At 35.4% G+C, this 13,561-nt stretch overlaps 1 protein-coding gene across 1 annotated transcript in view; it reads right to left on the reverse strand.

Moving 5' to 3' along the window:
* The window catches only part of NCAPG (non-SMC condensin I complex subunit G), a 45,014-nt gene extending 31,479 nt beyond the window's left edge, over window positions 1-13,535 (reverse strand). The window contains exons 1-9 of the mRNA XM_020878320.2: window positions 13,242-13,535; window positions 11,938-12,144; window positions 11,127-11,355; window positions 9,056-9,201; window positions 8,766-8,850; window positions 7,586-7,778; window positions 6,973-7,122; window positions 2,186-2,326; window positions 1,499-1,622 (exon numbers count right to left, since the gene is read on the reverse strand). Of these exons, the coding sequence (XP_020733979.2) occupies window positions 1,499-1,622; window positions 2,186-2,326; window positions 6,973-7,122; window positions 7,586-7,778; window positions 8,766-8,850; window positions 9,056-9,201; window positions 11,127-11,355; window positions 11,938-12,144; window positions 13,242-13,352 (1,386 nt within the window). The 5' untranslated portion in view covers window positions 13,353-13,535. The remainder of the gene's footprint in view (window positions 1-1,498; window positions 1,623-2,185; window positions 2,327-6,972; window positions 7,123-7,585; window positions 7,779-8,765; window positions 8,851-9,055; window positions 9,202-11,126; window positions 11,356-11,937; window positions 12,145-13,241) is intronic.
* Between the last annotated feature and the right edge of the window lie 26 nt (window positions 13,536-13,561).

Genomic DNA, 13,561 nt, shown 5'->3' on the forward strand with positions numbered 1-13,561 from the left:
ACACTAGGCATTGGAGTTGGCAGGTTCAGGAAAAAGTGGCATCCCTAATGAAGGTACATTAAACAGGTGCTGTTATAACCACTAATTGGCAATGTTGTAGAAGGAATTTATATACTATCTGTATAAGGAAGGACTGGAAAAGACAACCTTTGAATTAACTTGTGATTTACAATTTTATGAAAATCAATGATACAAGCCTGTTTTTTAGGCTACCCCAGAGAAAAATAAAAATACTTGAAAATAGTAATATAATTTTTAAAAAATAAAATAGATTTTATTTATCTAAAAAAAATGAAGATACTTATGTTTGTATTTACCAAGCACTTTATGAAAATTATTTCATGGAACAATTAAAAATAAATATTGTTATTCTTATTTTGCAAACAAAAATTCTAAATTAAGTAATTTGGGTAAAGTCACAAACTCAGAAAGTGTCCAATGGGAAATCAACCCAAAGTGAAGAGGAACTAAAGAGCCTCTTAATGAGGGTGAAGGAGGAGAGTAAAAAGCTGGCTTAAAACTCAATATTAAGAAAAATAAGATCATGGCATCTGGTCCCATCACTTCATGGCAAAAGGAAGGGGAAAAGGGGGAAGCAGTGACAGATTTCCTTTTCTTGGTCTCTAAAATCACAGGGGATGATGACTACAGCCATGAAATTAGAAGACAACTACTTGGCAGGAAAGCCATGACAAACCTAGACAGTACGTTAAAAAGCAAAGACATCACTTTGCCAACAAAGGTCCATACAGTTGAGGCTATGGTTTTTCCAGTAGTCACATATGGATGTAAGAGCTGGGCAATAAAGACAGCAGAGAGCCAAAGAATTGATGCTTTCAAACTATGTTGCTGGAAGACTCTTGAGAGTCCTTTGGAAAGCAAGGAAATCAAACCAGTCCATCTTAAAGGAAATCAACCCTGAATACTCTTTGGAAGGACTGATGCTGAAGCAGAAACTCCAAAACTTTGGCCACCTGATTCGAACAGCCAATTCACTGGAAAAGACCCTGATGCTGGGAAAGATTGAAGACAGAAGAAGAGGGTGACAGAGGATGAGATGGTTGGATGGCATCACCGATTCAATGGACATGAACTTGGGCAAACTCTGGGAGATGGTGAGGAACAGGGAAGCCTGGTGTGCTGCCATGCAGTGCATGGGGTCACAAAGAGTCAGAAACAACTTGGCGACTGAACAACAACAAATGTATAAATTCAGCCAGCTCTCAAACCCAGCAACCAATGCCTGTCACCTCTTTCCTAAACTGCTCCATTTCAAACTGAATCAACACAATAGGTACCGTAAGAGAAGAAAAGAAATATTTTTTAAAACATGTGTGTGAGAGGGACTGGGTTTTAAGAAGTTCAAAAGCTTCACAAAGAGACAAAACTAAAACAAAAGCAATTAAAGACAAACAAAGCCAAAAGCACTGAAAACACAATTAACAATGTTATTGACCAAAACCTTTTATTTCTATCAACAATGAAGAAAATTACTTACAATTTGTATTCTCTTATTATCATCTATAATAATGTGGAGCAGTCTCTCAACAAGAAAAGAAATTAGGGATATTGGGGTGGTAGGTAGAGTAAGAATCTCCTGTAAGATAGCCAGCAGTCGTTTCCTAAATTCAAGAAGAACTATTTAAATTTCAATACAAAAATAGAAACACGTTATATTTCACCTATTCTGCAGACTTAATTTGTCTTAATTCTTTTTTATATTTATCTCTATAGGTACAAATATATATGTACTGACTTTAGGCCAAAAATTCACATTCTAAAAAAAAATAATTTATAAATGACCCTATAATCTTTCATAAATCAACAGGATGAAATGAAAAAATACCATAAGTGATTCAAATAATTTATACCGTATTTATTATAGAGAGGACTAGTAATACTAACAAAAAATTTTAAGCAAAAACCTGCAACTTCATTGTTTATTCTGATGAAATTGAATTAGAAATTCATATTTCCATATACATATAACACAGAAGAGAAACACAGCACGTATTTTCACTTATATACTCCATATATGTATTATATATATAAGAGGAAAGAAAAAACTTCATATAGTACTTTAGAGAGTTAGGTTAAATACATTTAATCATATGGTAATATAACTGTATTTTAACAAAGACTATTAGGAGAACAAATTAGAACAAGAGTTAACATTTAAATGTACCTTCCTCCTTCTTCATTGGTATCCAAAGACTTGATAATTAGAATCAATTGTTGACCTATGAATTCTTTTGTCATCAAATTGCCAATATAGGAAAAATCACCTCTCTGTTCTTCATTAACAACTGGAATGCTTTGAACATAACTAAAACAAGCACAATTAATAAAATGTAGAATTTGTTACGAAACATTGAACAGCTCCCCATTAAGTCAGAAAAGGGTCATTTTATGCCCTTATCAGTCCCAAGATCTATATATGGACATTTATACCATGTGATACTAATGTGATTTATAAACTAAATTCTGTGCTATTGTCATGAACTTTTGTGAACTTATTGGCTTGATTCAAAAGAACTTGGAAATATATTTTCATTAAAAATACACATTTCCTATGGGAAATTTTCAAAAGGTACATATTTATATCTCTTAATACAACTAATTATTTCAATGTTACTAGTAGTCTCAATTATAAAGTTCTAAATCTCTTCTCCAAAAATACAATTATTCAGAAAGAGCCAGTCTTCCCTCATCATCCTTAATCATTATTTTGTTTAAAAAAATAGTATAAATAAAAATTACGTTGTTAGCCATGAACACAATGACCTTTTTAAAAAATTAGAAAAAAATAGATAAATTCATGAATTTCTATTATCCTCGCTTGAGGGCTTTCCCAGTGGTTCAGATGGTAAAGAATCTGCCTATAATGCAGGAGACCTGGGTTGGAACCCTGGGTCAGGAATATCCCCCCTAGAAAGGGAAATGGCTATCCACTCCAGTATTCTTAACTGGAGAATTCCATGGACAGAGGAGCCTGGTGGGCTACAGTCCTTGCTCAGGGTCCTATTAATTGCTATACTGTTCTAATTGCTACCAAGCAAGCACTGTCAACCACACTGTTATTTTTACTGTGTGTGTGTGTGCTCAGTTGCTCAGTGGTCTCTGACTCTTTGTGACCCTATGGACTGTAGCCTGCCAGGTTCCCCTGTCCACAGGATTATCCCAGCAAGAATACTGGAGTGGGTTGCCATTTCCTCCTCCAGTGACTTTCTGACCCAGGGATTAAATTCGCATCTCCTGTGGCTTCTGCATTAGCAGGCAGATTCTTAACCACTGAGCCACCAGGGAATCCCTTAATTTTTTTTACTACCACTGCCTAAATTAGTCATTAACAACCCTCACCTAGATAACATTCAAGAGCCTACCAGAAGTTCTCCTTTTTTTCTGTGGAACAAAAAAAGCTATTTAAAAGCAAAATAAAGATTTTAAATAGATTATGAGTTTAAACTTAAACAACTAGGTGCCATTAGGTTGGAATACAGGAAATGACCCATTAGAAAAGACCCTGATGCTGGGAAAGACTGAAGGCAGAAGGGGATGACAGAGGACAATACAGTTGGATGGCATCACGGATTCAAAGGACATGAGTTTGAGCAAGTGCCAGAAGATGGTGAAGGACGGGAAGCCTGGTGGGCTGCAGTTCATGGGGCCACAAAGAGTCAGAAACAACTGAACAACAACAATGTAGATTAAAAAATGTGTCATTTTAAACTGTCAACAAAAATCAAGTTATAGATACTGCAGAATTCTATATGATGAATAAATGAAATGACTCATAAAATAACAGCCAAGAGTAAATAAAAGCTCAACAATCTACGGCAATGATATTAGGAACTTCAAACATATCAGCCACCTTTTGGAATTTGGCAGGAAACTAAGCAAATGCTACAAAACTGATAATTATCAAAATCTATAAATCAGTAGAGTTGCTGACTTCTGACAAGCTAAAAAACCTTCACTCAACTTTGGATCCCTCCCTACTTTTCCATCCCAGCTTCAGCACAATGCATAGCATTAAGACTTTGAGCATTTTCAAAAATAAATTCAGAGTAGTTATTTCATTAGTAATTACAAATCCTGAACTGCATAAATAAAACTTAAAATGGACTTAGCAATTTTAATTACCATGAAATCATCTATACTCAACCATTTTTACAGGCAATCATTATAATGAAGAGACCACTCAAGAAAGTCTTTAACTCTCTAAGAATTTATATTTAACCTTTCTAAAAATTGTATGTGTCCCTTTTCCTTACTCAAATTTAATAAGCCTCATTTAACATCCCCAATTTCTCTCTTTACGTGAACACCTCAGTTAACAGGAAATTGTTTCATATTAGCATTCAGAGTCACTGACTCTTCATGTTACAAAATGCCTGAAACTTTGAGATTATCAAGAAACAATTTTTCCATTTCATTTTGCTTCTGTTCCTGAGAAAACTATTCCTATCTAATGACATTGCTCCAAAGAGAAAATCATCCTGTTTAAGTATTATTTCAATAATTAAATATAATCTTTAAATCTTTTTGTAAGTGAAAAAAACAAGTTGAATTCAAGTAAATTAATTAAAAACTTACAAAGCGACAAAGGATATAAAAATCACTGATCTCTCAGAGGAACCAAGCTCTTCACAAGAATTAATCTGTGAAGCAGTCTATCTGTGAAGCAGTCTTTGAAGAGATGTTTTCTCTGTTATTTAAATATTTAACATATCCTCATACTTTCTTGTATTTTCTCAATCTATGAGCAGTTATTACTTTTATATAAACATGTTATTAAACACTGCATCAAAAACTTATCCCTTTTGGCCCTTAGCTGTTCACCTGAGCTATCACAACACTGTTAACCGGCTGTTAGTTGTTGTTCGGTTGTTCAGTTGTGTCTGACTCTTTGCAGCCTCATGGACTGCAGCACGCCAGGCTTTCCCTGTCCTTCACCATCCATATCCCAATACAAAATAAAAAGTTAAAAAAAAAAATCATTTCTTTTTGGAACATTTCAACATGGCCCAAACTGCATTATAATGAATATTCCAATTAAAGCCTGAAGTAATTACAATTAAAACTCTAAGTAGATTCCCACATTTCTCATGTTACTATGAGCTCAAGCTCTAAGTCTCCATATTGGCTCACATTTAAGATATTTTTAAGTTCAATGTTTAGGATACAAAATTCAAACACATTCTTTGCTTTGCTCTCTAACTTATAAGTGAAGCCATTATAAGCAAAAGCTTTCCTGGTGGCTCAAATGGTAAAGAATCTGCCTGCAATGTGGAAGACCTGGATTCAATCCCTGGGTCTAGAAGATCCCCTGGAGAAGGGAATGGCTACTTACTCCAGTATTCTGGCCTGGAGAATTCCATGGACAGAGGAGTCTGGTGGGCTCCAGTACTGGGGTTGCAACGAGTCAGACAGGACTGAATGACTAACACTTTCACTTTCATAAGCAAAAGCATAATTCTATATTTCCAAATAAAAAGAATTCAAGCCCATAATTCATATTGTATGAAAAGCTTTTTTAAAAAATGCATCAAAACCAGGACTTCCTGATGATCCAGTGGTTAAGCTTCTCCGCTTCCACTGAAGGGGTTCACTCCCTGGTTGGGGAACCAAGATCCCCACAAGGTGCAGTCAAAAAAAAAAAGGGCACCAAAATCATGAAGTTAAAAAATCTACACACCAACATCCATAAAAAAAAAAAATACACATATAACCTTTGGCCCAGCAATTCCACCTCTCAGAATCAACTCTACAAAATTCCAAACAAACATAAAAATGTAAAGAAAGTTTAAGACACCTTTATCACTGAAAACTGAAAAAATCCTAAATATGTCCATCAACCATCAAGTGAAGAGCAAATTAAATATTACCACCATACTATGAAATGACATGCTGTTAAAACTGTGAAAGATTTGTATGTACCAATATATAATGATCTCATGTATCAGTAGTTGAAAAACAAGCAAAGATATGTATAGTCTGTGTTATAGTTTTAAAATCATGCATTTAATGTGTGTCTCTAAATGCAGAGAAAGAAGGTTTGGAATTGTATGCCCCAAACTGTTTAGATATTAACTCTATAGAGATTGAGGAATTAGGAGATAAGAGGAAACATATTTATTCTATGTACTTTTGTATTTGAATTTTTGACAATGCATTCATGTTTTACTTATACAAGTTTACTTGTATAATTGTAAAGTGAATTAAGTAGAAATCAGAGTAATTCAAATAAATTAAAAGATATTTTGAAAAAACTTAAAAAAAAAAAAAGGCAAACAGTAACAGTTTTAATAAATACTAAAACCGGCCACAGGGATACACCCGATCAATTGGAAAACTACTGCTTGCCCATGCACCAGATCCAGCCTGTTTCTTGTTTTTGTACAGCATGAAAGCTAAGATTTTTACATCTTTAAATGACATACATATAAATACATAAGTAAAAATATGTACATGTGAAAATTACATGAAATTCAAATTTTAGTGTCCATAAAAGTTAATGAAAGTTTTATCAGAAAACAGCCAGACCTATTCATAACATATTTTGTGGCGGCTTTTGCAGAGCCACAGCAAATTGAGTCACTGCGAGAGAGAGAGCATGGCCCACAGAAATATTTACTAAGTATATTTACTATCTGGCAGTTTGAAAAGCTTTGCCAACAAATTTCAAAAGGGAGCACAACAGTGTCAACCTTACGAAAAATGTTCATCATCACATCTGAACAACTTTAAGAAAATGTCCCAAAACATACTGACTTCGGTCTTTTAGTATACTGAGCAGCACAGGATATTCTCTAGAAAGTCTCAATGTGCATACCTATTTTTCCTTGTCTGTCCAAAAAAACTGGATTTTAACTTAACCAAGTATGGCTCTAAGGGAGGGGGCTGGGAAGTTAACACACAACAACACAAGTACAACACAAGCTCAGTCCAAACCAAAGGAAAAAATTTTACCTCAGTAAATACTCTGCATATACTACAGGCTCTGGCAAAATCTGCTCTAAAAATTCTTCACCTTCTTCTCCTTTTGATTTCAAATGTTCACAAAGGACACGCCAATACAAAGCAATTTCAGGAGTTAATGTATCTGCTGGAATCAATTTCCTTCATTTAAAAAGGAAAGAATAAAAGATATCTTAATATCCAGCAAAAATGTGAACACACAAAAAATTTGAACCAAGTAGAAAATTGGGAATAAGCAGCCTTGATTTATAACCACCACCTCTTTAATTAAAGTCATTAATTTATCCACACACAAAAAAATGAAGATATTTAGACAAAAAGGAAAAAGAAAGATTTAAATAAGCAAACATAATAGGGATGCATGCTGTTGGACTTCTCATGGTAGGCTTAATGCAAACATAAAAGTAATAAAACAAAAAATGCAAAGTAGTCTAAGTGGTGAGTTCTTATATAAGGAGGAAAAAAAACATTCACCAGAGTAAAGAAAACCTAAGAGGTACAGGTAAAAGACCCGGATACAATCTTAGGTAATGGTAAAAGGGACTACTTTTAAGTACAGAAGTTCATCAATTATCATATTTCAAATAATGAACACTTTATATACCTGCCATCATTAGTTTTACAGATTTCTGCCAGTTCATTAAGAGGAGTCACTGAAAACAAGGCATTGAGAACAGAGACTGCTACTTCAGAAGAATTTTCCACATCCAATCGATGAAGCAACTCTAATATATTTCCTTCAGTAAAACATAACCAGCCTTGGAGAAGATGCTTCTGCATTGCTTGTTTCACAGCATCTGTTAAGTCATTGGAAACATAGATGAACAAAGTCCCCTTCTAGCTTCCATCTCTTACATTTTTTGTACATTAACTTTTATCAGATCAATGTTAACATTAAGTTGACATTTACTACAAAAATGAAACCAGACAGAGACAAAACAAAGCGTACTAAAGAAAAAATTAAAAGAACATTACAGAAGTCACTATGATCCTCACTTTCAAGTGAAAATGGAAAAGGTCAGAACCATAAACATAACCACTACCACAGCCTAATATTTGTGCATTCCTTCTCTCATTGAGTTCACTGCCAGATGTTAGTTTAGACTATATATAATACCTATTATTTCACTTGTTGCCTGACTTCATGTCATACATACAAAATGTCAAATATACGACTGATATTTGCAGTAGTGAATCATACAAGCAATATTACTGAAAAACCTTATTCTTAGTTTTTAAAGTCATCCTAGTTACTAGTCCTTCAAACTCAGGTTTTCTTGCTGTGGCAAAATTAAACCATTGGAGACTTCTCATGGCATTTGGAAATGTAAAATATATCATTCCTCATATCACTGCTGTAAGTCAATTCTCCAATTGTAAAAGAGAAAAGGTGGGAAATAGGGAAACTACACTGGTCTGACCATATCTACTTGTTTTAGATGTACAGAACACATTCATAGCAGGATATACACAAAAAAGATAGCATTTTTTTTAAAGAGAGAGAGCTGAAAAAAGAGATTCTGCCCTACTGCTGACCTAAGTTATTTTTACAGCCTTAAATTCTAGTTTCTCCATACACCAAACACAGAAAAAGACAAACTGTGCTACTTCTAAGTACCAAGATCTTAAAAAATGTCTTCTATACAATACACCTAGATAAACTCTGACAGGCTGTGGAAATGATAGATTGACCTGATCTAATTTATTAATAGGACACTCTCCTAAACCTTTCAGTTTGACCTCAAAATCTAGAAAAGTTTTATGTATAAAGATGTCTAAATTACCTGATCGGTCATTGAGACCTTGTTGAAGGAGCATTACTCTCTGAGCAATGGACAGAGCTCTCATGTGAACCTTTTCAGCTAAAACCTTTAAGAGATAATAAAAAATGGCCATTAGACGCAATATAATTTATGAATTTTATAACTAGTAATATCTCCTTCACTAAGAAAATTATCTACAATCTGCAAAAAAATTAATACCTGGTAACACATTAATGCGATAGGATTCTACCAAGAATATGGCTTCTTGTCTTTTTAAGAACAGGTCTACACAAGACACTGGACTTATTTACCTGATAAGCCAGCTTTCTGACAGTTTCTTTCACATCCTTGGTGCGCCCAACAATTTTTGGCAAAGTCTTTGCTGATGGCGCAATACACGATAACACTGCCCGCCTAACTTCTGGATTTGAATCATTTTCAATCAAAGTAGCATATGCTAAAAATAGAGTAATACATTTTAGTACAGCAACAAAATATTTATTTAGCCATAGTCATAAGATAGCCCATATTTCACAATCTTTATAATGATAAAAGTACCATATTTTAGTCTTACACATTTAATTTTAGCTGAAGATTCTTTTCTGCCAACATTCCTTGAAAAGGACAGAATGAGAAAGCAGTCAATGAACTGGGCATAAAGGCTAAAACTGAAAACAAATAACCCTAAAAATCATGAAAAATCCATCATTCAGATTATGTCTTTGCTACTCAAGATTTAGAAAAAAGTTTAAGATGGAAGGCAGTTTATTTTAAACTAATATAGCTTTTATAAAGAGGTCATTATTTTAATTTTTAATGAATCTAAAAAGACAGAACTTCTGGTTTTGCTGAACAAAATTCATTTCCTGTATTTAAATACTTACCTCTGTTTCTCAGATTTTCCTCAGCTTTATAATCAAGTATATGTTAACTATTAAACATACCTATTTTACACATTATTATGTCCTTCATTTAACACCAAAAAATACCAACTACCACGAGTTGTCAAAACTATAAAGCTAGTAAGAGAGGCAAAAAAACAAGCCAAAAGAGTTCCCAAAAGAAGCATAGGCATACATAGAAAAGTGGAATATGACTCTCTTTATAAGCTGAGGTAGATAAAGATTTCTTAAATAAACGAAAGTACAAATCATAAAAGAAGAGACTGGTAATTTTGACATTAGGTTTTTGTCCAACAAAAGACATAGTGAAGAGAGTGAAATAATCCATCTAAAGTAGGAAGATTCACAATCCATATAACCCAATGGTTTCCTTTCAGAATATATAAAGAACTCCAATTAATAAGTCAATAGAAAAATGCGCAGAACACATTAACAGGCATTACACAGAAGTAATAAAATTGGTTGCTAAATATTTGAAAAGATGCATAACAATGACATATACATATAACCAGATTAACAGAAATTTTAAAATATGACAATAGCAAACATTGGAAAGGATAGGGCTCAATGAACACTTTTATACAGTTACTGGAAATATAAACTGATAAACTGTTTTGTAAACACCTGCACCTTATCCAATAAAGCTCATGATATATACCAAGTCAACCCTATGTACACATCCCAGAAAAATTGTGCACCAGAACCCATGTGTAAGAAAGTTCATAGCAACAACACTGTATTTTAACAGGGAAAAAAAAGGCAAACAACTAGAAGGTCCGCCAATATCAGAAACAATATAATTGTCTCATGCTCGTACAGCAGAATGTTATAAATCAGTAAATAAATATATATGGATGAATGTTAGAAATAATGTTGAGAGCACAGAAAAATATAGTATGATTCACAAAACATACAAAATGATAGACAAAACTTAACATTATTGAGAGGTATATACATGTGGTTGGGCTTCCCAGGTGGTAGTAAAGAATCCGTCTGCCAGTGCAGGAGATGATCCCTGGGTTAAAAGACCACCTGGAGCAGGAAATGGCAACCCACTCCAGAATTCTTGCCTGAAAAATCCCATGGACAGAGGAGCCTGGTGGGTTACAGTCCATAGGGTCGCAAAGAGTCAGACACAACTGAGTGACTGAGCACGCACACACATGTGTTTAACTGTTCAAACAAACAAAACTCAAGAGAATAATTAAACCAAAATTCAAGCTAAACATTACAGAGGGAGAGTGATAGAAGTGGAGTGGAACTTAAGTAGGCTTCAAAGGTACTGATGATATTCTTTCTTCTTTAAGTTGGATGGTGGCTACTTGAGTGTAAGATTTTTCTTAAGTTTCAAAATCATATTATATATGTGTACTATATATGAACTATACTCTACCATAAAATGTCATAATGAGAAAATTCATCTGCTGAGAATTTAACAAAATCAACAGAACTGAAAAAGGATTTAGGGAGCTATACATACCATTAACCACTGGGCATTCATCATCTTTGGGATCCTGAAGGCGTGAAAGAGCAAGAACTGCCTGTATCCTTACATTTGGAATTTTATCTTTCAATCTAATAAGCATGGCTTCATTAATTTTATCAAACAAATCATCATCAATCTGGGCATTTTCTGGCATATTTCCCAAGAGCTTGTTTATGAGCTGGCACGCTCTAAATCTAACTGCATTGCTGTTTGCTTCATGAGACTAAAACAGAAACAAATCAAAATTTATTCCAAGTCACATACCATTATTAAATAATAACATACCATTTGAATTCTGTATGTTTAGAATTCAAGAATATATAACAATAATAACTCATAACTTGCAGAAAAACCTTGATCCATACACCTACTAAATCCACATTACATACCACAAAGACTCAAAACATAGTCTAAAGTATTCACTAAATTACAAAAGCATATTCCTCTTTGTAGGAACTCTCACTTCTAAAATAGAGAACCCATTTAAAACAAATGTTTATGAGAACTGGCTTAGACTGGTCATTAAAAATTTAATGCAGAGTTATTTTTTAAAGTCCACAGTTTAATCTTAATGACAGTTCTAATATTTCCTTTACATTTTCTCAATTATCAGATATTTCATTCTCTAAGATGCACAAACTCCTATGGCCCTTTTATTTTATTTTTTCCATTTATTTTTATTAGTTGGAGGCTAATTACTTTACAACATTGCAGTGGTTTTTGTCATACATTGAAATGAATTAGCCATGGATTTACATAGCAAAATCTTCTATACTGTTCTCCTGAAAGTCTAGTTTTCCTGTACCTTTAATAGAAAAGTAAGCAAATAATTTAAAATGCCACCATCCTCCTCCTCCTCTTCATCATTTTCCACATCTGATTGGTGAAATGAAGTAACAAACTTGGCCGCAAATTCTATTACTCTTTCCACAGCTGGTTCTCGTTTATAGACCACCATAGCATATTTAAGGTAATGAACAAACTCCTCATGAAAACCTGTCTTGTCATCCACCTGAAAGAGAAAAGAAACCCTTCAAAAACTGCATGGATTAAATCCTTTTTTCTCAACATTACTCTAAAACGCTGAAAACACCAGCCCTTACTACAAACTAAAATCATTATTTAGTAAACTCTCAATTATCCAAACCACCAAACGGGAGATAAATCTGCACAACTCCCAGAAAGAAAACAAACGTGAATTTTGACAGTGAAAAGAATTCCTCCGATATTTTTTTCAACACTCTAATTCTCCATATGATGCCTTGGTACCAGTTGAGTAAAAATCTGCTTCTTTATGAACAATCCAAAATCAATAACAGCGTCTGCATCTTACCGAATTACCTTTAATGTGCGTGGGCAAGCAGTCGCTGCAGTTGCGTCTCTTTGCGACGCTATGGACTGCAGCCAGCCAAGCTCCTCTGTCCATGGAATTCTCCAGGCAAGAATACTGGAGTGGGTTGCTATGCCCTCCTCCAGGGGATCTTCCCCACTCAGGGATCGAACCCGCGTCTCTTGAGGCTCCTGAACTGCAGGCGGATTCTTTACCGCTGAACCACTGGGGAAGCCTATTACCCTTAATATTACACAGCAATTCCTTTCCGATAATAACTTTCACATCCTGTCTCATATCCTCAAGCCCTATTATACTGACATAATTTTTCTAGCACCTCAAGATAATTTATTTTCCTGAAATCCATTGTCCTATTCGTCTACAAGGCTTCATTCAAAAGGAAGCAAACAGTATTTACGTGACTAGGAAGACTCTGGTGCTAACAATTAATTTGCTAATTGGTGATCTGATGCAATTTCACTGTGGTGCGAAGTTTAAGTAATTAGATGTGGGCGGTGACCAGGACAACAACCGTTGAGCCACCACTTTCAGGACCCAGGATGCAGCCCTACACTAGGTCGCCCCGGTACGCACAAACGTTTCTCTTAAATTCAGCGCCAGAGAATTAACGGTCCACGCCGTAGACCTCTTCGAACCGGGTCTGGAAAGTTGAGACTGAAGTCGTGATGAGATTAGTCGGAAGGGTAGCGGGAAGCCCCTGGGAGAGAGGCTGGGGAGGGGAGAGGCGGGGGCCCCGGACCGCGGGCGGCCGCACTTACCGAGCAGTAGGTGCGATTCAGCGCCACCACCAGCTTCGCCTGGTTCTGGTGAGGCTGCTGCGCCAGCTGGAAGGCCTCCTTAATCGGTAGAAGTCTCTTCTCCTTCCCCATGGCGCCAGTACCCGGCCGAGACGAAGCCTGCTCACGTTCGCCTACAGCTGGCCCGACGGACCAAGGTCCGCGTCTCCACTGGGAAGCAGAAGTGGAGGGCGTGGTTACCGCCAAAGCTTTCAAACTACTCCCGCGGGAGAAGGAAATACCGCGATACTACCGCGAGTGCGTAGAGCGGCGAGAGCTGGAAGAGGTGAATCCACTGCCTT

Source organism: Odocoileus virginianus, chromosome 21, assembly GCF_023699985.2.
Source record: "Odocoileus virginianus isolate 20LAN1187 ecotype Illinois chromosome 21, Ovbor_1.2, whole genome shotgun sequence".
NCBI classification, from domain to species: domain Eukaryota; kingdom Metazoa; phylum Chordata; class Mammalia; order Artiodactyla; family Cervidae; genus Odocoileus; species Odocoileus virginianus.